Below are 23,505 nucleotides of genomic sequence, written 5' to 3'. Positions count from 1 at the left end.
CCTGGACATTGCTGTAGACCGTATCAACTCATTTTGCAATACTCTTCCTCCATGTGTCTATAATCTTAAGAAATCTCTACTTCTCTATAATTGAAAAGGTTAAGATGCTGACCTGATCTGCATGTTCCTTGTATTCTCCAACAAGATACCAAGACCCATGGTGTTGGCATATGAAAAACAAAAATTCTTGCATTTCTTGCTTCATTAAACTAGTGGGGATGACAATGTAATCTTCCGTTCTCAGGCGAGTGGTGCTTGGCTTCTCTATAAATCAAACACACAGGAGGAGACTTTCCTTTTCGCTACACTCAAAGGCTTTTCTGTTTTCGATGACCGTGAAGGAACAAAAGATGAGTTACGGCTTGCCATTGGGAAATCATCAACAGTCAGAGACACATCATCTTCTGATGGCTATGATAATCCTAATGAACTTGATTCACGTGAACGAAGGATACAAAAGGATCTAGGCCTCGAGCCAATCCCCTCGATGCTCATTTTCGATGCCATATTACGAAAATCCTCGTCTTCTGTCTCCTTGTGCGTTCAGCGGCCGAAGTTTCTTGTGGCACTTGACTTCTTACTGGCAATAGTTGAGTTCTTTGTGCCATCCACTCGCAGTCTGTTATCCAATGATGAAGACAAGGACCTTCTGCACATGATATCTCCAGTTGTGTTCACTGATAAACTTTATTACCAGGAGAATTCAACATTTAGTCTTTCACCCCAGAAACCTCTGATTGTTGATAATGAAAAGTTTGACCACTTTATATATGACGGAAATGGTGGCAAATTATATTTGCGCGATAGAGAGGGGAAAATTCTTTCAAGCCCTAGTACTGAAAGTTTCATCCATGTGCTTGGTGGTAAGACATTGCAGTTCCGAAATGTCAAGATAGTGGTAATGTTCTATTCTTCCAATCTTTGTTGTTTCTACTTTCTTCTTTGCAATATACATTTTCTTTGCATTATAATGCAATATGTTGCTGCAGAATGGAGAGTATCTGGACTCGTGTATATCTCTTGGAAGTGATTGCTGGTATTCAGCATCAGAAGATGACCATGTCTACCTAGTAAGAGAAAATGTGCCCGAAAATGATGGTCTCCAGCCGACTCTAAATGGGGAAATTCCGGAAGACATTGTTGAAAATGAAAGTTCTGATACATCAACAGAATTCATTATTGAACTACAGGTATTGCTTTTCATGTCTAGCTATAGTTGATATAAACTTGGATTATGTGTTGTAGGCTTGAACCAGATACTTTTTAACTCTTGAATAAATACCACTATTTTTCTTTTCTATCATCTTCAAGACCCTTTCTGGTAATTCAGTACTGGTTCCAGATGCTTACTGTTGATAATCAGAAAGTGCAGCTCGAACCAGATAGTTGGAGTGTTGACTTAGTTTAGAGTTCAAACCAATAACGTGCCAGTTACTATCTTGCTTATTTTTTGTTTAAGGTCGAACCTCTATATCCCATTGGAGCACATAGTTTTTCTCTTGTTTTGCCATGGATTGCCAGGTGTTCAATGAGACCTAGCAAGCCCATTTTTGTCTGATTGAAGCAATCTCACATTCTTGGCATGGAAATTTCTCTTAAGCTGTAATACCGCTCTTCACAAACATGTTTATGTATGTGGATAGCTCAAAAACTAATTTTGGATTCAAGTATAGTCATTGCTGAATCTGGAAGTTTTATAACCTCGTGTCTGGTGGTATGCAGTTTGTTACAACTAGGTGTGAATCTTGAAGCGTTCATACATAATTCTTTTTGTTGATTGTGTGCTTCCTTAAACTTCATTTTCTCAGGCTATTGGACCAGAGCTTACATTCTACAGCACATCAAGGAATGCTGGTGAAAATGTGGCGCTATCAACGAAGGTCATTCATGCCCGTACAGATGCATTTTGCAGGTTAAGTATTCGAGTACCCCTAGGATGAATGTAGTTCTCTCAGTTTTTTATCGTAGAATTGATCTAAACTATTCAGAAAAAAAGACTAATGTTGTTTTAGTGCCCATGGGGGACCCGTCATTGCTCGCAGGGAGTGCATAATGCATTTCTAATATCTAAATGCAGGAAAGGAATAGTCATGGATACTAATGTGATATTATTTACAGCTGCAAACTTTCAGCATATTTTTTTTTCGTGATGATGAGAACCAGTGAAACTAGTACACAGGCTTAATGCAGATGCTCTATTCCTTTTGGGGCACTGTTTAGTACGGATTAGTTGGATACTGAAAGTAATTCTGCCGCTGGGTACCCATCACCTGCATCCAAACCTATACTTACAAAACTAGTCATCTTCCTCCCGTTCAAAACTCTCTCTCTCTCTCTCTCTCTCTCTCTCTCTCTCTCTCTCTCTCTCTGTACACCGGTGATGCTGCATGTGCATGCAATCGCCCCGCAAGCCACCACAGGGCAGAGGTTTGGGTCCCTTGCTTCCGCAAGCAACCTTGTCATTGCCTGCAGCAGCTAAGCAAGCTCATATCCTAGTTTCCTGGGCATCAGTGAGGTACTCATGAGCTTGACGGAATCATTTCCCCTAGCTCCTCCTTGCCCATTGGTTTGCCCACATGGATTGGATAATACCCAATTGTTTTGGGTTTGGGCAATCTGAAATCTGATGGGTATGAGTAATTTTGGGTTTGGGTAACCAATCCTCTCCCCAATGGCAGCTTTAACTGATATCTTGTTTATACAATTCTCATCAAGTAGCAATGAATGTTCGTTCTCACAGCTGTTGCCTCCTTTCTTTTATAAATGGCATTTCAGTACACAGCTGCTAATTGTATACGACTGCCGGTTGGATGGAATGGATCACGCTGTTGCCCATAGCTAGATAATGCACTTCATACAAATATCATGTTCCCATCCTACCAGTAAATATTGGAAACGTAGTTCCATAAATTTACCAAAGCTCACCCTTTTTATAGAGGATTTTTTGTTGTTCATGTTCCAACATATACCAGGGACATCAACCAATATTGCTGCCTTACTCCGAAACACACATCTATCTTAACTGTTTGTTATGTGGCAGGCTTATAATGAAGGGTGACAGCATGGATATGAGTGGAAACATACTTGGTTTAAAGATGGAGAGTAATGGCATCAGAGTTTTAGAACCCTTTGACATGTCCATGAAATACTCAAATGCATCTGGAAAGACAAATTTGCATCTGCTGGTTTCTGAAATATATATGAACTTTTCCTTCAGTATTCTGAGACTTGTTTTAGATGTTGAGGAAGAAATTTCAGCATTTCTCCAGATGTCGTCAAAGAAAATGTCACTGATGTGCTCTCAGTTTGATAAAGTTACAACTATGCATGGTATGTGAGAAGTTGATAATTTTGTTATTGGATGCTCCTACTTTCTAGTCCACTTGAATAAAGTCTTATGGAGTTTGTCTTTGTTTTTAGGGGATGCAAAGGATGAAGTTTATTCTTTTTGGCGACCACGTGCTCCATCTGGATATGCCATTTTTGGCGATTACCTCACCCCAATGTCTCTGATTACTCTTAATACTGTTGCTTCTTATTCTTATATTTGTCTTTTGATGGGACAATTTTGTTGACATTGATCATTTATTTCGTTTTTTAGGAATGACCCCCCAACTAAAGGAGTCCTTGCTTTGAACACAAATGTTGCAAGAGTGAAAAGGCCTTTGTCATACAAACTAATCTGGCAATCTGGTCCTCCAACAAATGAACTCCATCGTGATGACAACGACTCAGAGAATAATGTCTCCAATGTTGACAAACTATGCTCTGTTTGGTTACCTGTAGCGCCTGCCGGCTATGTTGCCATGGGTTGTGTGGCTTCAGCTGGAACTGCTGAACCACCTTTATCTTCAGTTTTTTGTTTAACTTCATCCTTGATTTCTTCATGTGGTCTAAGGGATTGCATTGCACTGAGGTGAGTTGAAGATTATCTCTGTCTTTGTATTTGTTGTGTGGGTATAGAAGATGCTCATCACACAATATATTTTTGTAGGGCCAATGCTAATACGTCATTTTGGCGTGTTGATAATGCTTTTGGTACCTTTTTACCGGGAGACCCTGCAAATGTCAGTCTGCATGTAAATGCTTATGATCTTCGCCATATGTTGTTCAGTAGTGCGGATGCATCTTCCAAGAATAGTTCTGGAGGGAAAGATAGTCGTCGGAATGATGCCCCTCAGGTCGAGAGATCAGCGTTGACTTCAGGTCGGCTGTTTGAAGCGGTAGCAAGCTTCAAACTAGTTTGGTCGAATGATGGGATGTCTGCGCCAAAAAAGCTCTCAATATGGCGTCCAATGATGTCTGAAGGAATGTTTTACTTTGGGGACATCGCTCTTAGCGGGTATAATTGATTTGATCTACTATTTTGATCTTCTAATGAAACTTTTGTTGTGATATGCAACTTAAACTTAACTTCTGATTTAGGTATGAACCACCAAACTCAGCTGTTATCCTCCGTGATACTGGTGAAGATACCTTTCTAAGGGCCCCAGAACGTTATAAGCTTGTTGGTCAAATTAAGAAGCACAGGGGTAGAGATGGTATATCATTTTATTATCCTCAAGCTCCACCAGGTTTTGTTGCTTTAGGGTGTGTTGCATCTAAAGGTTCACCAACAAAAGAGGACTTCAGTATGCTAAGATGTATTAGAAGTGACATGGTGACGGGAGGTCAATTATCTGAGGAAAGTGTATGGGATTCATCTGGTGCTAGAACATCTGAAAATTTTAGTTTATGGACTGTTGATGAGGATGCTGGTACATTTCTTGTTAGAAGTGAATTCCGTAAACCTCCAAGAAGACTTGCTCTGAAGCTTGCTGGTCCACCAACATCTAGCACCTCAGATAATATAATTATTGATGCTGAAATAAAAACATTCTCTGCTGTTTCCTTTGATGATTATGGAGGAATGGTGAGTCTCAACTGCATGCTATCAAATTTTGAGTAGCTTTGTTGAATGTTTTAGCTAGCTGTTCTTAATTGCGTGCAATGATCAGTGGCTCTGTGACTTTGTTGAATGTTTTAGCTAGCTGTTTGTATCATGTTGATCTCTCACTAATTGTATTTTACTCTTTGCTCTCATATTCATTATAAACTTTTGCTTGCAGATGGTGCCCTTATTCGGCATGTCCTTTGATGGTGTTGGGTTTAGTTATCATGGGGGTCCTCACCATCTAAATGCAACTGTGAGTTTGTCGTTTGTGGCCAGATCTTATAATGACAAGTGTAATTCGTGGGAGCCTTTCATTGAACCAACAGATGCATTTCTTAGGTAACTCCATGATTAAATCATGCAAGATGCACATATCTTGCTATTTACAACATACTTTGTTTTTACACTACTTTTTCAGAGGTTCAAGTTCAGGGGTAAACTGTAGAACTTATTTTGTTCCTAAGTTTTGTTATTCAATAATGGCTTCAGCCTGACTAGAAAAGGTTTGGCCTGACTTACCTTCCCATCAGGCCATATGTCATGTACCGATATATAGTAGACACAGAATCACAAGACTAAACGTAGAACTATTATATTGTAAGATGGCCCACACAACCTGCAGGTGGCAAGGAATGATAAAATTAGTTTCATTTTGGTTACATGAGTCCAATTAGTTTCGATTAGATTAGATTAAGTTGCATTATATCTTCAGTTCGAGTTGTTAGGGCCTCTGTCCCCTATAGAAGGGGGCGCCAAGCATTTAAATGAATTAAATGAGAAAAGAGTTTCCCCTTCTAGCTGCCGTACTGCAGGGGCGAGTGGGCCTCCCCTTCCTCTCTATTGAAAACCCTAGCTCATAACAAGAACTGATTTCTTCCATTGAAGTGTTCTTATTTTGTAATAATTTGGTACTTCATTTTTGTTACTGTTCTTAGGTACCAGCATGATCTGAATACACCAGGTTCTCCTAGCCAACTCCGTATCACCTCAACACGAGATCTGAATTTGAATGTGTCAGCTTCAAATACAAACATGTTATCACAAGCTTATCTTAGCTGGAGCAATATTACCCTTGGTGATGAATTATACAGGAAGGTAAACCGTTTATGTTTTCTTTTGAATATGTAGCTAATTCTCTTTTTTGTTATAAGAACTTAACTCATTTCTTTTGGCATCCATCTACTGAATAAGGGTTCTTTCATTCAATGACCAGGAAACATCTTCCCCTCCCGAGAGTTCAATTCTTGATGTGCATCAAAGAAGAAGTTATTATGTTATCCCACAAAACAAACTTGGTCAAGACATATATGTAAGAACAACTGAACATAGGAGTTCAGATATTACTCTACTGCCATCTGGAGATGATCGATCTATAAAAGTTCCAGCTTCAAGGGATCTACTGGATTCTCATTTGAAAGGGAAATCTATTAGGTCATATCTTCTGATGATCACTGCTATTATTGCAGATGCTGAGGCAAGTCTTCTCTTCTTTCAAGCATTTCTGTCACATTTTCATGTTTGCATGATGCTTGTCTGTTGGAAAATATGTAGTTGTAAACTCCCTATCTGCTTATTCTCTTCTCATTGCATTTTTCATTACCGTCTGAATATATGACGCTAATATTTCGTAACAAGAGGGAGAGCCCTACTAGAGTATATTGCTAATAAATGTACTGTAATGTTTAGTCTGTAGGAACCAAGGTACATCCAATTAAACTGAAAGCTGAAGCAAACACAAACAAAACTTGCAACCCACAACTAAAGCTCCAAACAAAATGAGAATTTGGTATGGTAGGTAGGTAGGTAGGAGAATGTCTATGCTGTACTCTCCTAATTAGCAATAGAATATTACACAAGAGTTATGACCCTCATGGGCCAATCCCAGACCAGATGGGCCACATGGGTCAACTGCTCCTATGCACATGTGGTAGGCCTGTCGAAACACTGGTATGTACCTGAAAAAATTTGTCTTTGGAAGGCTAGAATCAAGCCTGGCCTCCCTGAAAATGTTCAGTATTGAGTGCCTCTTGTGCTTCTTTGTTCTTTATATACCTATTTTGTGATTAAAAGTATCTAACTTATTGAAATCATTCATTTCCTGTGTCCAATGATGAATTTTAAATAACTTATTTGCTAAATAAATTCACAAAAGAGACAAGTTTCTGCTCTAAACTTGTTTTTTTTTCCTTCACAGATCCATGATGGTAAAGGATTAGCAACTGGTGAGTATATGACCGCAGTGCGACTCCATTCCGGAGGTAGTTCTGTATCTGGTATTCAGCAACAAAGTGCCCGTACTTGTGCTGCTCCTGGAGAAAGTTCTTCACAAATCACCAGTAACGTGATATGGAATGAAATGTTCTTTTTCAAAGTCGAATCCGAGGTATGTAAATTGAGCACTTACTTTGAGTATCCATGTCATTTGTTTCTCTTACTGTGGTAATTGGTCTAACATCCATATTTTCTGTTAACTAACATGTCAGGAGAATTATGTTCTGGAACTACTTGTCCTTGATGCTGGTAGAGGTTTGTGATTTTGTTAACTGCTACCTTTTTTCGTGTTCCCTACACTTATTTATATTCTACCTGTCTTACTGACAGGTCAACCGGTTGGTATTTACTCTGCTCCACTGAAGGAAGTAGTGCAAAAGCTCCCTTTTACCTCAAGTTATGACTCTGCAAAGTTTGAACTGACTTTAGGAGACCTTATGTCAACCAAGACGGTGGTGAGAACTGATGTTCAAGGCTGTAGAGTAGTCATTTAGTTTTTTAATAGAATGCATGATGTGCTTTTGGGAAATATATATCTGAATAGGATTGCTTGACGTTAAATATACTTATGCAGGAAGGTGAAACTGTTAAACCTAGTGGAAAAATAAGATTTGCGGTGCTTGTTTCTGGTAGAGCTAGTGTTCAACAAGGAAACAGAGTTGGTCCTAGCAGAAGCAGGACCGGATATATTCAAATTAGTCCTTCCAAAGATGGTCCTTGGACAGATATGAAGTTGAACTATGCTGTGCCAGCAGCATGTTGGAGGTTTGGTGATTGTGTGATTGCTAGTGAAGCAACTGTCAAGGAGGGCAACAGATATGTTGGCATACGTTCCCTGGTTTCAATCACCAATTCAACTGATTTTGCTATTGATTTGCGTCTAAAAGGAAGAAATTCCCAAAGTGAGGGAGTAGGTGGCCAGGGAGAGAATACTGATAAGGATGATCAAATAGCAATAGGAGTGTTGGAGCCTGGTTCCTCCATTCCAGTCCCATTGTCAGGCCTCTCACATCCTGTTGTGGCTTATACATTGCAACTAAGACCAGACATTCATCATGAACGCGTGCAGCACTCCTGGAGTGATGTCCAGGAGAGGCGCAGTCAGACCGAGTTCCGGAATGAGCAGATCCTAGATATATGTGTATCAGATATGTATGAATCCGAAAACTTACTGTTCTGCTCACAGATAGATGGATCTTCCAGTACTTGTCAAGGATTATGGTTTTGCCTGAGTATAGAAGCGAAGGAGATTGGCAAAGATGTTCGAACTGATCCAATATACGATTGGAGTATAGTTATCAAATCCCCGTTATCGTTAACATATTATCTTCCCATTCCTGCACATTACACTATTAGTGCCAGCCGCCTTGATGAGGAAGAGACAAGCTGCTCCCGGGGTACATTAAACCCTGGTAGCCTTATGAAGGTTCAAAATGTTGATCCAAGAAATCCTCTGTACTTGTCCCTTGTTCCACATGGGGGATGGGAATCAGTACATGTATGTGTAAATTGTTTTCTTTCATATCTGACGCCTTAGCTTTTTATTAGCGTGAGTGCTCACATGTGTTTTTCCTATTCCAAGGAACCTGTCCCAATATCACATCCCACCGAAGTTCCATCAAAATTCATTAATCTAAGAAGTTCTCTATCGGGAAGGTGAGAATTCAAACTTGGAAATGTTTTGTTGATAATGTTGTAGAATACTTTACAGCTTTTGTTCTTTTGTAGAACTGTACAGATTATGCTGGAACAAAGCAGTGATAAGGACTATCTGATGGCAAGGGTTATCAGAATATATGTTCCCTATTGGATATCATTTGGAAGATTGCCTCCACTTACCTTGCAATTTATTGATATCACTGGAAGAAGAGACAAGAGACGCTATCTTGTGCGTCCACGTGCGGAAAGAAGTGATAAAGTTCTCTATGATATAGAACATGAAGAATTGGTCGATGGATACACCATAGCATCTGGGTTAAACTTTAAGGATTTAGGTCTCTCAGCATCTGTCTGCAGACATGGAGGAGGACAGTTTGGAGCTCTCAAAGAACTATCACCTCTTGGTGACATGGTTAGCTTGGATCCTTCGAGTTTTTTTTCTGTGAAACACTTTAGTTCTTAAGATGTTTTTTTTTTGTTTCTTCAGGATGGTTCAGTTGATCTTTCTGCCCATGATAATGATGGGAATTGCACACATATACTTCTTTGCTCAAAGCCATGCTCATATCAGGCTGTTCCAACAAAGGTAACTGAACGTTAATCTTTAACTTCATAAAATAATTGTTGAATCAGTTAACCTCATGTCATAGTACAACAGGTTATATATGTACGCCCATACACAACGTTTACAAACAGGGTTGGACAAGATTTGTTCTTAAAACTTAGTGCTGGAGATGAGCCGAAGGTCCTACATGCATATGACAGGAGAGTGTCCTTTTTGTACTCTGATGAAGTGGGATCTGACAAACTGCAGGTAATACTTATCATCCGTAACTCTAGCTCCAGATAGAGTAATCTATGCATGAATTGCTCATGAAGCCATTATGCGGAACTAACAAAATCTTTTGTGACTCTTTATATACGTTATCTGGTTGTTCATGCAACATTTGTATTAACAGATGCTTTTTAAGTTATGTACATTGAACCTTTCATTGATCCATTTGCATTTCAGTGTATTATATGTAGATATGTACTTATTATTCATTTGCATTTCAGCATAGTATATATAGCTATGAACTTATAAAATATTGTATGGAAGGTAGAGAGTCTCTTGTACAAGAATAAATAGTAGAGAGTATGCATGATTTAATGGTTTTGCTTATCTAAGAGGGCTGATGAAATTACACTGGACCTACTGGCCTTGTGCCGCCTATTCTCATTAAGTCTTAAATGTCCATTCTTTGGATTTTCCTTGCTTTGCTTCCGTGAACATCTATTTGTACTAAAAATTGCAAATAGCATGATTTATGGCTGCATTGCCTCGGAAACGAGAATTATTGTACATCATGTTTGGATGTTCTTTACAGCTCTACTTTCCTTCCATATATCTCAAGTCCCTTCATTTTATACACTCTTGGTAGAATTGTTATAAGGCATATTTACAGTTACGAACTATCTTATCTGAAGGTCCGATTGATGGATACTGATTGGTGTCAGCCTCTGGATATAGTAAAAGAAGATACCATTGTAATAGCAATGAGAAAGCAGGATGATACACAGAAATTCGTAAAAGCTGAAATACGTGGTTACGAGGAAGGTTCAAGATTCTTGGTTGTATTCCGTTTGGGCCCTGCAGATGGGCCGATCAGGTATTAAATGATCTTATAACAGCTTGTGGAAGTGTAGCCTCATTTCTCTAATTATGACCGTCATATGACTGCTTTCAGGATCGAGAACCGGACAAGCAATACAACTATTGGAACTCGCCAGTCTGGTTTAGGTGAAGATACTTGGATCCAAGTGAAACCACTTTCAACCAGAAAATATTCTTGGGATGATCCATATGGACAGAAAGCTGTTGATGTTAGCATACAGAAAGGAGATGTTACTAGTTTCCACTGTGTTGACCTGGAAAACCCCGTTGCAAGTTCCAGCAGTTTTGGGGAGCATGGCATCAAGTTCAATATAGTTGAGACTGCTGATATCACAATATTGAAATTTGCCGATTGCCCAAGAAGACAGGAGGGTTCACCTGAACCTGAATCTGAACTGATTGCATCTACGTTAAAGCAAAATGAGACTGAGACGGGAGCTGGACCCTTAGAGCTTATTATTGAACTAGGAGTTGTTGGAGTCTCTTTGATTGATCATAAGCCGAGAGAGCTTTTGTACTTAAATCTGCAGAAGGTTTTCATCTCATACATGACTGGTTATGACTCTGGGACCACTAGCAGGTAAGCTGCACATACATGTTTGATCAAAATTATGTTCGTGCATACACATGTTTGCGGAGAACCACATTTCTTTTCTGAGCAAGAGTGAGCGTTTTCATTTTTGGGGTTTCACCTTGTCCATCATTTAAGTCTGGTAGTTCTTGAAGCGGCTCTTTTGACAAAAAAAAATATGACAAATAGAGTTACACCATGCTGAACCTGAAGTGATATGTTTACAGTCTGGTTAAAAAGGTGCATGTGTTGCTTCATAGAAATGTTTGGCCTAGGATGTCCCTTCAGTTTGTTGTCACTTTCATATTTGTACTACACCAGCTGCTTAGTTTAGGCAAAATCGCTGCCCCTTTCAGGATTTGCAATGGTTGAGTGGTTGAGGTAGCATTTGTTTCAAATAAAAAAGGAGTGCCCCATAGATTTCTTCTCTTATCCTAATATTGCTTGCACCATTGAATTTTTGTGCTGATGTATAACGTTTTTCAGGTTTAAGTTGATCATAGGCCAGTTGCAACTAGATAATCAATTGCCATTGTCCATAATGCCTGTTGTTTTCGCAACTGAGAGCATGCCCGATTCGAATCATCCCGTTTTCAAAGCGAACATTGCTGTAAGCAATGTAGCTTCAAACGGTATTCAAGTCTATCCACATGTCTATATACGGGTAATATTTGTTGGTTTGCAGTTTTTTGACAAACAAATCTATACAGGATCAGCAGTACTAAGTGGACAATTTTCTTCATTTTAGGTGACCGACCAAACATGGAGGTTGAATATTCATGAACCTATTATTTGGGCACTGGTTGATTTCTACAACAATCTTCGCTTTGTTGGCACCTCCAGCAGCTCAACTGTCACTGAAGTTGATCCCGAGATACGAATAGAGTAAGTACCTATGTTGACGTCAATTTGCCTCATAAGTTCTGCAGCTTTTAGATTTTTCAATTATTTGTGAGTTTCTCTTTCCCCTTTGTGGGCTTTGGGAGGGTGTGGTGCCCTAGGTGTTTGTGTGGTTTGCTTCTAGGCCGATGATAGTATGGTGGTGTCGGTTGTAATGTGCGCCATAGTTGGTGTTCGTCTTCTTGTTTTGAGTGGTCATGTGTTCGCCAACTACTCCCATAGGCTAGCTTCTTTGGGTCGAGCTGTGTGGTGGGGTGTTCGCCCTCTCTTGGGCTTGTAAAAAACTTCTTTCTATCAAATGAATCGAAACACATACTTTTTGCGTTTTTGCGAAAAAGGCCTTGGCCTGAACTGCGTCGAGAAGGGTAGAGATGTGGGGTTGTGCGTGGTCGAAGTTGACTGTGTTGTGTTGTTAGTATGAGTGAGGAAGTATCTTCATGGACTATGTTGTGTTAGCATGAGCGAGGATTTTAAAACTTCTTTATTCTGAGTAAGACGTGTAAATATCATCACTTCCTAGTATCAAACTAATGCAGGGTAAGCATCATGGGCCAATTTATGTGCAAGACTTCTGCAGTGACACCATTCAATCTAGAGAGAATCTAGATCTGTCACATCATGTTTCTCTCAGTAGAAAGTGTGCTGGAATTTGGTAATTTTGTTGCTGGACCAAGTAAACAATCCTTATGTCTTCATTCAGGTTTTCACTAGGTTCTACCTAATAGTGTTACGGGAACCACAAAGTCGAAACACGCATGATAACAATTTATGTTCAGATAATATACTCTAGTTAAGTTGAGTATTGTTAATTTTGAGTGATAAATTTGCGAAAGCATTGACTTTTGTTTCTATTATTTTTTAACAGAATTTACTAGAGTATGACATTATTTTATAATTTGCAGGCTTATTGATATTTCAGAAGTAAGGCTGAAAATATCTCTAGAAACTGCACCTACTCAAAGGCCACATGGTGTCCTTGGTATATGGAGCCCTGTCCTATCTGCTGTGGGCAATGCATTCAAGATCCAGGTAGCTTAACATTATTTACTGGCAAATCATTCCGGAAGCAAATCAAAATTGACTTACTTACCGAAGATCATGTTTCTTGTCCAATGCCCGCTTAGCGCAGTTAGATTATGATGTGAACCTCTTGCACAAGTCATATTTGTTAATTATATGACTTTAATTCTATCTCTTGTTTGCTTTAGGTGCATCTGAGGAAGGTCATGCACAAAAGCCGGTTTATGCGGAAGAGCGCCATTGTCCCAGCTATTGTGAACCGAATCAAAAGAGACCTCATACACAATCCTCTGCATCTAATATTTTCTGTAGATTTTCTTGGGGTGACAAAATCAACTTTGTCATCACTCAGTAAAGGATTTGCGGAGCTCTCTACTGACGGGCAATTCCTTCAACTTCGATCAAAGCAGGTAAAATTTCTGGTCTTATTATATCCTTGTTTATTAATCCCAACAGACCTTTCAAGTTGACTATGATTCAGGGTTGGTCAAGGAGAATCACTGGCGTTGGTGATGGACTAGTTCAAGGGACTGAAGCATTTGCTCAGGGTTTGGCTTTCGGGGTTTCTGGTGTTTTAAGAAAGCCAGTTGAGAGTGCCAGGCAGTATGGTGTTATTGGCATTGCACATGGTCTTGGTCGTGCTTTTGTGGGGTGTATTGTTCAACCTTTGAGCGGTGCCCTGGATTTTTTCTCCTTGACAGTTGATGGAGTTAGTGCTAGCTTTGTCAAATGTGTGAATATTCTGAATAACAAATTTGTTCCTCAGCGGATCAGAGATCCTCGTGCTTTTCACAGAGATGGTGTCATAAGAGAGTATGACAGTGAAGAAGCTGCTGGCCAGGTGCAATGTTTTTTCATGTTTGTTTGTCTGTTTGCTTCAGTGATTCTTTTAGTAGAAGAAGCTTGAGTATTTAAGTCAATTGACTAATATAGTTAATTAGCAAATAATCATCTGGAAGCTGATAATTTTGCTAAAATATACTACTCCGTAGATACTACTACTACCTCCAGTAAAAAAATTGATAGATACTACTAATACTTACCTCCAGTAAAAAAATGGTATCATGTAATGCGTTAATAAACTACTACTACCTCCATCCCAAGGCTTAAGGCCTATATTTTTTTCAGAAAGTCAAACTATGTTAAGTTTGACTAAGTTTTTATAAAAAATCATTAACATGTCAAATACAAAATTAATATTATTAGATAGATAATGGAATATATTTTCATGTGCTATCTACAAAATATCATATTTATTGATAGATTATTCTAAAATTTTGGTCAAACTTTACTTGCTTTGACTTTTCCAAAAAAATATAAGCTTTAAGCCTTGGGATGGAGGTAGTATAACTTTGACGATCAATATCCTTTTTTTTTAGAGAGAGACGATCAATATCTTTGTGAATACTATTCAATCACAGAATTAATTTCATAATAATAGCAATTGGTAACCAGTAAGATATCAATTCAATATAGATCTTGTTTCACCGCGATAAAATTCATCCTTCTCTTTGATTGAGCGCCCAGATTGAGTTTCTAATCTGGTCAAGCAGCATGCATGGCTTAGTGAGAAAGCTACTGATATGTTGTACACTAATGTTTTATTGCTCCATTCTATAGATGGCCCTTTACCTGGCAGAAGCTAGCAGATATTTTGCATGCACAGATTTATTTCGAGAACCTTCTAAGTATGCATGGTCTGATTACTATGAAGATCATTTTATTGTGGAAAACAAGAGGATTGCTTTAGTAACCAACAAGCGGGTAATACTGCTTCAGGTGAGACTTCCACTTTTCTGGTTCTCTTGGTGCATTACTTTAATGTGACTAAACTAGTCCTTTTATTTAGTGCTTGGATCTAGATAAAATGGACAAGAAACCTTCCAAAATACTCTGGGATGTCCCTTGGGAAGAAGTGCTTGCATTAGAGCTTGCAAAAGCTGGGTATGAGAGGCCTTCACATGTAATCATACATCTGAAGAATTTCAGGAGGACTGAAAACTTCGTAAGGCTTATAAAGTGCAGTGTTGATGAAGAACGCGAACCTCAGGCTATTCTACTATGTTCTTCAATACGAAAAATGTGGAGATCTCACCAGACAGGCATGAAAGTTGTGCCCTTGAAGGTTCCTTCTGGCCAGCGCCCTGTATATTTTGCATCAGATGATGACAGAAGGGAACCTCAGAATCATGCCAGGCCTTTGCTAAGCTCAAGAGGAGCGTCCAGTAATGTTGAGCATCGACTTATAAATCATACAGTTAACTTCCAGAAAATGTGGAGCAGTGAACAAGAAATTCGGAGCCGGTGTAAACTACTTGGGAAGCAAGTAAGTTGGCTCAATCCTTCATAGAGATCAAAAGACAAATTTCCTGAAATATGCTATTTTAACCACAATCATGAGTTCACGATTCCAGGTTGCAGACGATGGAAGGATGTTTAGCATCTGGAGGCCCCTATGCCCTAGTGGGTATGAAACTAGACTTGTATCCATTTAGACATCCAGTGTACCTATTTCTACAAAGATGCTGAAAGTATGGAAAACTTATTTGTAGGTATGTCTCAGTTGGAGATGTTGCTCATGCTGGCATCCATCCGCCGCATTTTGCTGCTATCTACAAAAATGTCAACGGGAATTTTGTGCTTCCTCTTGGCTATGACCTGGTCAGTGTTCTTTCTTGTTACATTCTCCGAGGTCACTTCTAGTCAGTGTTCAGTTGTACTGAAGTATACCATATTTTGCTTATGCAAAACTGAATTCATGTTTTGTTCTGTTGGCATGCATTTAGGTTTGGAGAAATTGTGCTGAGGATTACAGGAGCCCTGTATCATTATGGCAACCAAGGCCACCTGAAGGATACGTGGCTCTGGGATGTGTGGCTGTATCTGCTTTTGAGGAGCCCCCTCTTGATTGCGCCTTCTGCGTGAATGAGAGACTTGTGGAAGATGCAGTATTTGAGGAGCAGATTGTATGGGCTTCCTCAGATGCTTACCCATGGGGATGCTATGTTTACCAAGTTCAGAGCAGTTCGCTGCAATTCATGGCACTCCGTCTGCCAAAAGAGCAGTCTCAACAGAAGCCTAAAAAGATAGCGGAGTGGTATCTACAACAAGCATCGGAAATTCTATGATCCTGTGAGGATAGAAGCAGACAGCGCTGTGCATGGGAGACATGAAGAGCGATGTATATAATATACGGAGTAGGAAATTACACGAGTCCAGGAAAACTTTAATAGGCAAAAGGGAAGATCCAGCAATCTCGTGCAAGATGGTTGGTCTTGGATATGTGACATTTGTGTACAGTTTTTCCCAGCATTATGTGACAGAGCATGGCACTTTTGCGGGGAAAAGTAATGTGATGGCCTGGCTTTGTTTTTTCTGCTGTTGCTGGGATTTGTATTTGTCCTTGATGTTGGGCAATATCGGCTTGAGTGTAAACTAGTAGGTGGGATGGTGGTTGTACATTCTGTAACATGTTTTGACGGATTTTCCTGCCATCATGTGATTGAGCATCACATTTTTTAGGAGGGACATTAACACAGAGGCTTGTTCTTGCTGCTGCTGTGGGGCTCTGCATTTCTGCTTCATGCTAGGCAAAACAGGGCAGTTCTGCATTTTTGCTGCCGTAGGGCTTTGTGGACCATGCACAATGTCGTGCAGGTTCAACAAGATTGACAGAATGTTGCACACAAAGTTAGTCAAAACACATCCAGCTAAACTACTCGCTACATGTCTACTCCCTCCCAGCTATCCCACTTCATGATAGGGTGTGTTTGGTAGCCTGAGCTTCTCTTTGCGTCGGGTGGTACAAATAATGGGCTGTTTGGTATGCTGGACCCAAAGGGGGAACTTTCCCACTGAGGAAATCATGATCGGGCATCTCCACCGCATCAGATAAGGGGCTTGGCCGGGAATGGGTTATTGCAATAAGAAGTTAGTGAAGAAAGCTAGCCCGGGTGGGTAGAGTGTAGTCATCTCACAGTTACACGCGTGGGGAAGAGTCGAATAGAGAGGGAAATGTCGCGTCCCTTTGGGAACACATGGCATAAATCGTCTCACCGCCCCCTCTCCTTCCTTTCACTCTTTTCCACTCTCACCCCCTCTGCCCAAAACTATCACATCACCAGGGCGGTTGCTCTACCGTCGACCAATGCGCCGCACCACCACAAGGAGGAGGAGTGGGACTAGAGGAGGACACGCCGGCGAAAATGACCGCGACCTCGGCCGCAACCTGCACTGCATGTGGGGCCTACTACTCGAGTTCGGGCGTGACCTCGAGCTCATCCTTGACGTGAACAATGGCGGTATGCACCTTCTTCCCCTTGTCTTCGTCGTCATTCTGCGAAAACACGCCCCACTGAAGCCATTAGGATCGGGTTCAAATAGATGATTTCTTATTGTTCGTGTCTATTTAGAAGTTGGGTTGAGCTATTTCGTGCTTCACGGTTACGGTTTGCTTAGATCTGCTTAGATCTGTTCGTTTACTTTGCAACCGCGGTAGATCCATTCTAGATCGGAATCAGATTTTTTCACTGTAGATGCAAAGAGGAGTAGGTGTTTTTGTGCTGCAATCACTAGGATGATTCCAATTTAGCTTATGCTATGTACAAACGATGATGTTGTACACTGGATGAACACTTCCCGAGGATCATCTTCCAGCCAACCTTGGGCCAACTCCCAATCCCTTCTGAGTTCATCTACTCGTTCGTCCCATCCCTTCCAACATCCTCGTCCACAGCAACGCTGGTTGCAGCTGGAGGATAACTACCAGGAAAGTAGGCGACGATGCATTCATCGACTAGGGGTGGGCAGCCTTCGTCATCGCCCATCAGCTCAAGATAGCCCAGTTCCTTACCTTCAAGAAGGAGTCCACGGGCATCTTCCATGTGGTCATCTTCGACCACACCTACACTGAGGTCATGACCAGGTGCCCAGACTATGGCGATGCCACCAGGTGTATCATGGTAGAAGAAGTAGCCCAAAGCTTTGTTGGTACGTGAGTCTAGTTGAGTTGACTGAACTGTTGGGGCGTCTTGTGTCTGAACTTGCTGGTCTGTGTCGGTAGTGTTGAACAATTGTCGTGTCGATCGTAAACACCTAATGTGATATTGGCTTCTATGCTTGCTTGTGCGCTATTTGATAGATCACTGGTAACCTCACCACTTAAGGGAAGAGGCAATCAGAGTCTAATTTTGGCTTGCAACCAAACAACAACATTCTCGTTTTGGGCTGCTACATGATCTTAAAACCGGCCAACCAATCAGCCAAAGACCAAATCTCCATGGGGCCAAAAAGAATCTTCGCGAGCAACTAAACGACACGCCAATTCGCGAGCAACTAAACGACACGCCAATTCACGAGAAACAAAATGACACGCCAATCCTGGCCCGTTCCCCGTTTGCAAGGCGCATGCACTCCCTTCTCCCTGGCACAGTTATCCCCAAATCCGGCCCAGGCAACCAAACGTGCCCGTAGTGTTTCCATGAGCTCCAAGCTAGCACGATGGAGTTAAACACCCTCCTACCACTACAAACAATTCGCATGCCCATAACGATTTTAGTTCGTCAGCAAATGTGCAAAAACTGTCATAGAGACGTGATGCTGACGGTTTGAGAAAATGTGGTGAACCTCGCGTCACAGATGGCCAGACTGACGGTTTGGGCATCCCGTCATGAATCAGTGAAGACACGCCTAAGCCCGAAGCCCACCCGGCCCATATCGTCGTGACTCGAAAACTCCGTCATGGTGTCCGTTCCCCCGTTCGGCGACCATTGCGTCAGGTGTGCCAGGATAATGATTGAGGTGTCCGGTCTGTCGGGTGACATCACATTTGTTGTTTACGATGATTTCAGTCGAAATGTGGACGAACCAAGATTAGCCAAATGGGCCGATCAGACTAACACTACAGCATTTACTATGTCGCCACGTGTCCCTATTGCGGGTTGCCACGTGGCACAACTTTCCAGACCGAATGGACTAGTAATAAGCGCGTAGCTGGCCCAATGAAAGGGCGACACGTGGCACAACTTTTTCGCCGAACGGACCAGTAATATGCTCGTACCTGGGCCAATGAAAAAGTGACACATGGCAATAAGAGGTGCATGCAGCGCCAACAAAAGTGCGGCACCTGGCAACACAAATCTGGACCAATTAAAATCTCTTCCATGAGGCCAGTAGATATTAATGCAAAATCCAGCCCAACTAAGATTTCTTCTATCAGGCCCATAAATATTAGAGAAAATATGGCCCAATTAATATCACTTTTATAGGTCCTAAAGCTCGTAATGTTAAAAGCAGCCTTACTAAAATTACTTTTACTGGGCCGACAGATTGTAATGCTAAAGTAGAGCCCAATTTGCATCCCTCCTATCATGCCCATAAATATTTAGATCGTAACCGAATTCGTCCCAACTTGGATGGTAAGCACAACTAATACAACATGTCGATAGACTTTTTTCCAGCCCATTTTAGAGGAACTTTTGAATAAGCCCATCTAACTGTAAGGCCCAATATCTTAAAAACAACTAACAGTAACCACGCCAGTTATTTTTGAAACCTAACCACGTCAGTTATTATTAAAGGCCTATTTAGTGTATTCGGCCACCCAACCACTCGCAGAAAGAATGGGGCATTCAAAACCAGACAGGGATTCCTTCTCCTAGGGTTGCTCTGAGGTAACCGCTCGTCTTGATGCTGGCAGTCAAGAAGGCAAAGAGTTGACTTCTACTTCTGAAGTGTAAGGAGTTGACCTTCCTTCGCCTATCTCGGATTCTGCTACAGATGTTCACATTCGCTTGGGAATACCAAATAGAATGCAGTCGAGACAACCACAAGTAGAGGAACGACCGACACAGCTGGCATGCCCCCGCAACCTTCGATCCATCTATCTAAACATCGTTCTACTACAGAACTGAGTTCATCATAGCTGCCAGCCTCGGTAAGGTTAACTAGCAACTTGACTCACTGCACTCGAAAAAGATAGCAAAGCGACAATCGGTCGGTATGGGTGGAGCCTAGTATAGCTGCGCTTTCTTTTCTTCTTCTTGGTCTAGTCTATCTACCCGTCTCTAAGTAAGCCCCTCACCTTCCCTTTTTGGAGTAGAGGTCAGAGGCTAGTGCGGGTAGCCCTGTCGGAAACTAGAAAGAAGAGGCTGATGCACCTGCCCGGCGGTGGGTGGGTTCAGCTCGATCAACTGGGATAGGAGTTACGTGGTTAGGTTGCAAAACTTCAGTTATTATTAATTATTACAGATCCGTTCTCCTCAAATAAATAAAATTATTACAGACACCGGGATGGACAAATCCCACTGTTGATCCATATGCCTCAACTCATACTTTCCGGATACTTAATCCCACCTTTATAACCACCCATTTACGCAGTGGCGTTTGGTGTAATCAAAGTACCTTTCCGGTATAAGTGATTTACATGATCTCATGGTCATAAGGACTAGGTAACTATGTATCGAAAGCTTATAGCAAATAACTTAATGACGAGATCTTATGCTACGCTTAATTGGGTGTGTCCATTACATCATTCATACAATGATATAACCTTGTTATTAATAACATCCAATGTGCATGATTATGAAACTAATCATCCATTAATCAACAAGCTAGTTTAAGAGGCATACTAGGGACTTCTTTGTTGTCTACATATCACACATGTACTAATGTTTCGGTTAATACAATTATAGCATGATATATAAACATTTATCATAAACATAAAGATATAAATAATAACAACTTTATTATTGCCTCTAGGGCATATCTCCTTCAGTCTCCCACTTGCACCAGAGTCAATAATCTAGTTTACATTTGTAAAGATATAACACCTTGGCCTTCTGGTGCTTTATCATGTTTTGCTCACGGGAGAGATTTTAGTCAACGGATCTGACACGCTCAGAAATGTATGTATTTTGTAATTCATTTGCGTCTCAACGCATCACTCATTTCCAAATGAGTCGGCATTAAATATGTTTGGTATTCTGGTGGAACCTTAATTCCGCGGTCTGAAATATGTTACTAATATTGTCATATACAATATAGCTTCAAAGTTCTGACTCTGTCGGAACTAACCAAGTTCTCAAAGAACCTCTTGATTTTAACATCCTTTGTCATTGTCAAAACAATGACATATTCTGCCTTCTTTTGTAGAATCCGTCATAATATTTAGAACTCTTCTAAATCTAGCATAGACAACTTCTAGCTCATTGTGCTACCTTTTAAAACAACACTTAGTCTAATTTGAGATTGAAATTTTATTTTCATATGTGACAAAACAAATATCGGTGCAACTTCTTACAGCAATTTGTTTGTCATTTCCCATACAAAACTATATATATATATATATCCTTAGTTCTTCTAAAGTACACAAGGATATTCTTACTGTCGTCCAATGATCATCATACGAATCATTCTGGTATATGCTCATAACACTTTATAGCACATGACATCTGATTGTGTACATATTATTCGTGATCTATAATCACTCATGTGTTTTTACTCATTGAGTGTCAGATACACTCAAGTCTTGTTAAAACTTAACATGACAAGAATATTTTCTTAATATTTCTATATTGAACTATTTCAATATCCATTCTATGTACTTTGACTTAAACTTATTATGTGTTTCAATCTATCTTCATAGATCTTGACACTAAATATGTTTTAGTCCATATCCTTTCATTGAAATTAATTTTTCAATGAAACCTTTTAATCAAGTATGTAATTACATTATTTATAACCAACTATATGTCTTCTACATAAGTATTATAAATATGTCTCAGCGCTCCCACTTAATTTCTTGCAAATCCAAGCCTCTTCATCGTCTCTGATGAAATCAAAAACTCTTTGACAATTTCATCCAGTGAAGATTCAAACTCCTCTATACTTACTTCATCAAATTGAAGTTTGTATACCTATCTAGTATTCCACGGACCAGCAAAACTCTTGGTTGTATCTTGTATACACCTTTTAATACATACTTCTGATAAGTAATGTATTTTGCTATCCTACTAGCATATCTCATAAAAGAAATATGTAGTGATTACTAGAATAATCCTCATAGACTATAAGCATTGCTACGGAAGATCTAATCTTATCGTAGTCAACTCTTTGAACTTTGTCGTAAACAATTTTTCGACAAGTCGAGCTTCTTTAAGGATATTCCATCCAAGTCCATCAATTTTATAGATCCATTTACTTTCAAAAAGTATTTATCTATATTGGATTTCATGGCATATAGCCATTTTAACGGAGTCTGGGCCCATCATAACTTCTTTGTTTGTAGTTGGTTTATCATTGTTCAAAATCAATCCTTTGTTCACAAATCATTTATTTGATCACAAAGTAAACCATACCTACAAGGTTCAATATGTACTTCGATCTCCATGGCTAAAACACTTTGTAGTCATGGGAGCCATGTTCGTCATGGTCGCTTCCGGAACCAATTTCCGATGCTGCGCTACTCTGATCATTATGCTCAGGTTCATAAACCTTATCAAGTTCTATTGTCCTCCCACTCAAATACTTCGCTAGAAAACAATTTCTTGGAAATAAGCAAGTAACATTAACAATCACTTTTGTCGTTTACTTCATAGTGGAAAGAATTCCCAATCAATTCTTTGGGATAACCAACAAAGACATTCATCCGATTTTGGTTGTTAACTTTTATACCAAAATTTAAAGAAAGGACTATTAGGGTTTATACCCATGCCATAACTCGTATGGTGTCATTTCTACGGATCATGATGATGCTCTATTCAGTGTAAAAGCGGTAGTCACTAAAGCATAATCCACAAAAATATAATGGCGTCATAATATTTTATCTCATCATTAATCCAACAAGGCTTGGATACATCTCTCGGATACTATATCATCATTATGATGCTCCAAGAAATGTGAGTTGTAGAACAATTTCATGACTCTCTTAGATGTTCGCTAAAACTCGTAATTCAAATATTTTCACCATGATCCAATCATAGATATTTGACTTTTTTATTACGATGATTTCCACTTCATGCTGAAATTTATTTGAATCCATTCAAATGTTTCAAACTTCTTCCTTATTGAATATATCCACATATATATACTCAATTCATTGTTGAAAGTTTTCATGAAGTAGAAGAATCTCCCGCACACAACTATGCCCAGTGAACCACATACATCATCATGTATTTTTCACTAAGTTAGTTGCCCGTTCAACTCTTGGCCTATGAACGGTATTTTAATCATTCTCTTTAGAAAAGATTTGCAAGCGCCAAATGATTCAAAAATCAAATGACTCCAAAATCCATTTGCATGGAGTTCCTTCATGTGTTCCTTTCTAACATGACCTAAATGGCGGTTCCACAAATAAGTGGAATTCAAATCATTTGCCTTATGGCATTTTAGCGTCAGTGTTATGTATGTGTGTTTCACCATTAAGATTTATAATAACTTATCCATCATATATGGAGTAATGTCATAATTTGAACAACTCATTGTTTTCATTTGACCAGA

General features: G+C 39.9%; 1 protein-coding gene across 2 annotated transcripts in view; it reads left to right on the top strand.

Moving 5' to 3' along the window:
* The window catches only part of LOC127310242 (uncharacterized), a 31,670-nt gene extending 15,124 nt beyond the window's left edge, over positions 1 to 16,546 (top strand). Inside the window, exons 32-62 of one of the 2 annotated variants that reach the window (XM_071819506.1) lie at positions 245 to 898; positions 990 to 1,190; positions 1,809 to 1,912; positions 3,041 to 3,330; positions 3,421 to 3,505; positions 3,602 to 3,916; positions 3,995 to 4,342; positions 4,426 to 4,912; positions 5,109 to 5,272; positions 5,869 to 6,028; positions 6,147 to 6,407; positions 7,128 to 7,316; positions 7,417 to 7,453; positions 7,535 to 7,659; positions 7,779 to 8,702; positions 8,787 to 8,860; positions 8,933 to 9,275; positions 9,351 to 9,449; positions 9,522 to 9,677; positions 10,331 to 10,512; positions 10,591 to 11,097; positions 11,575 to 11,752; positions 11,837 to 11,973; positions 12,891 to 13,017; positions 13,197 to 13,418; positions 13,490 to 13,849; positions 14,629 to 14,787; positions 14,858 to 15,334; positions 15,423 to 15,475; positions 15,561 to 15,669; positions 15,795 to 16,546. In XM_071819506.1, coding sequence (XP_071675607.1) covers positions 245 to 898; positions 990 to 1,190; positions 1,809 to 1,912; positions 3,041 to 3,330; positions 3,421 to 3,505; positions 3,602 to 3,916; positions 3,995 to 4,342; positions 4,426 to 4,912; positions 5,109 to 5,272; positions 5,869 to 6,028; positions 6,147 to 6,407; positions 7,128 to 7,316; positions 7,417 to 7,453; positions 7,535 to 7,659; positions 7,779 to 8,702; positions 8,787 to 8,860; positions 8,933 to 9,275; positions 9,351 to 9,449; positions 9,522 to 9,677; positions 10,331 to 10,512; positions 10,591 to 11,097; positions 11,575 to 11,752; positions 11,837 to 11,973; positions 12,891 to 13,017; positions 13,197 to 13,418; positions 13,490 to 13,849; positions 14,629 to 14,787; positions 14,858 to 15,334; positions 15,423 to 15,475; positions 15,561 to 15,669; positions 15,795 to 16,136 — 7,869 coding nt within the window. In that variant the 3' untranslated portion in view covers positions 16,137 to 16,546. Of the gene's footprint in view, positions 1 to 244; positions 899 to 989; positions 1,191 to 1,808; positions 1,913 to 3,040; positions 3,331 to 3,420; positions 3,506 to 3,601; positions 3,917 to 3,994; positions 4,343 to 4,425; positions 4,913 to 5,108; positions 5,273 to 5,868; positions 6,029 to 6,146; positions 6,408 to 7,127; positions 7,317 to 7,416; positions 7,460 to 7,534; positions 7,660 to 7,778; positions 8,703 to 8,786; positions 8,861 to 8,932; positions 9,276 to 9,350; positions 9,450 to 9,521; positions 9,678 to 10,330; positions 10,513 to 10,590; positions 11,098 to 11,574; positions 11,753 to 11,836; positions 11,974 to 12,890; positions 13,018 to 13,196; positions 13,419 to 13,489; positions 13,850 to 14,628; positions 14,788 to 14,857; positions 15,335 to 15,422; positions 15,476 to 15,560; positions 15,670 to 15,794 lie in introns of both variants that reach the window. The other variant, XM_051340928.1, reaches the window with a different exon arrangement.
* The last annotated feature ends 6,959 nt before the right edge of the window (positions 16,547 to 23,505 follow it).

Source organism: Lolium perenne, chromosome 1, assembly GCF_019359855.2.
Source record: "Lolium perenne isolate Kyuss_39 chromosome 1, Kyuss_2.0, whole genome shotgun sequence".
In the NCBI taxonomy this organism is placed as follows: Eukaryota; Viridiplantae; Streptophyta; class Magnoliopsida; order Poales; family Poaceae; genus Lolium; species Lolium perenne.
The sequence above is the reverse complement of the archived record's forward strand: the minus strand, read 5'-3'. Positions and strand labels throughout refer to the sequence as shown.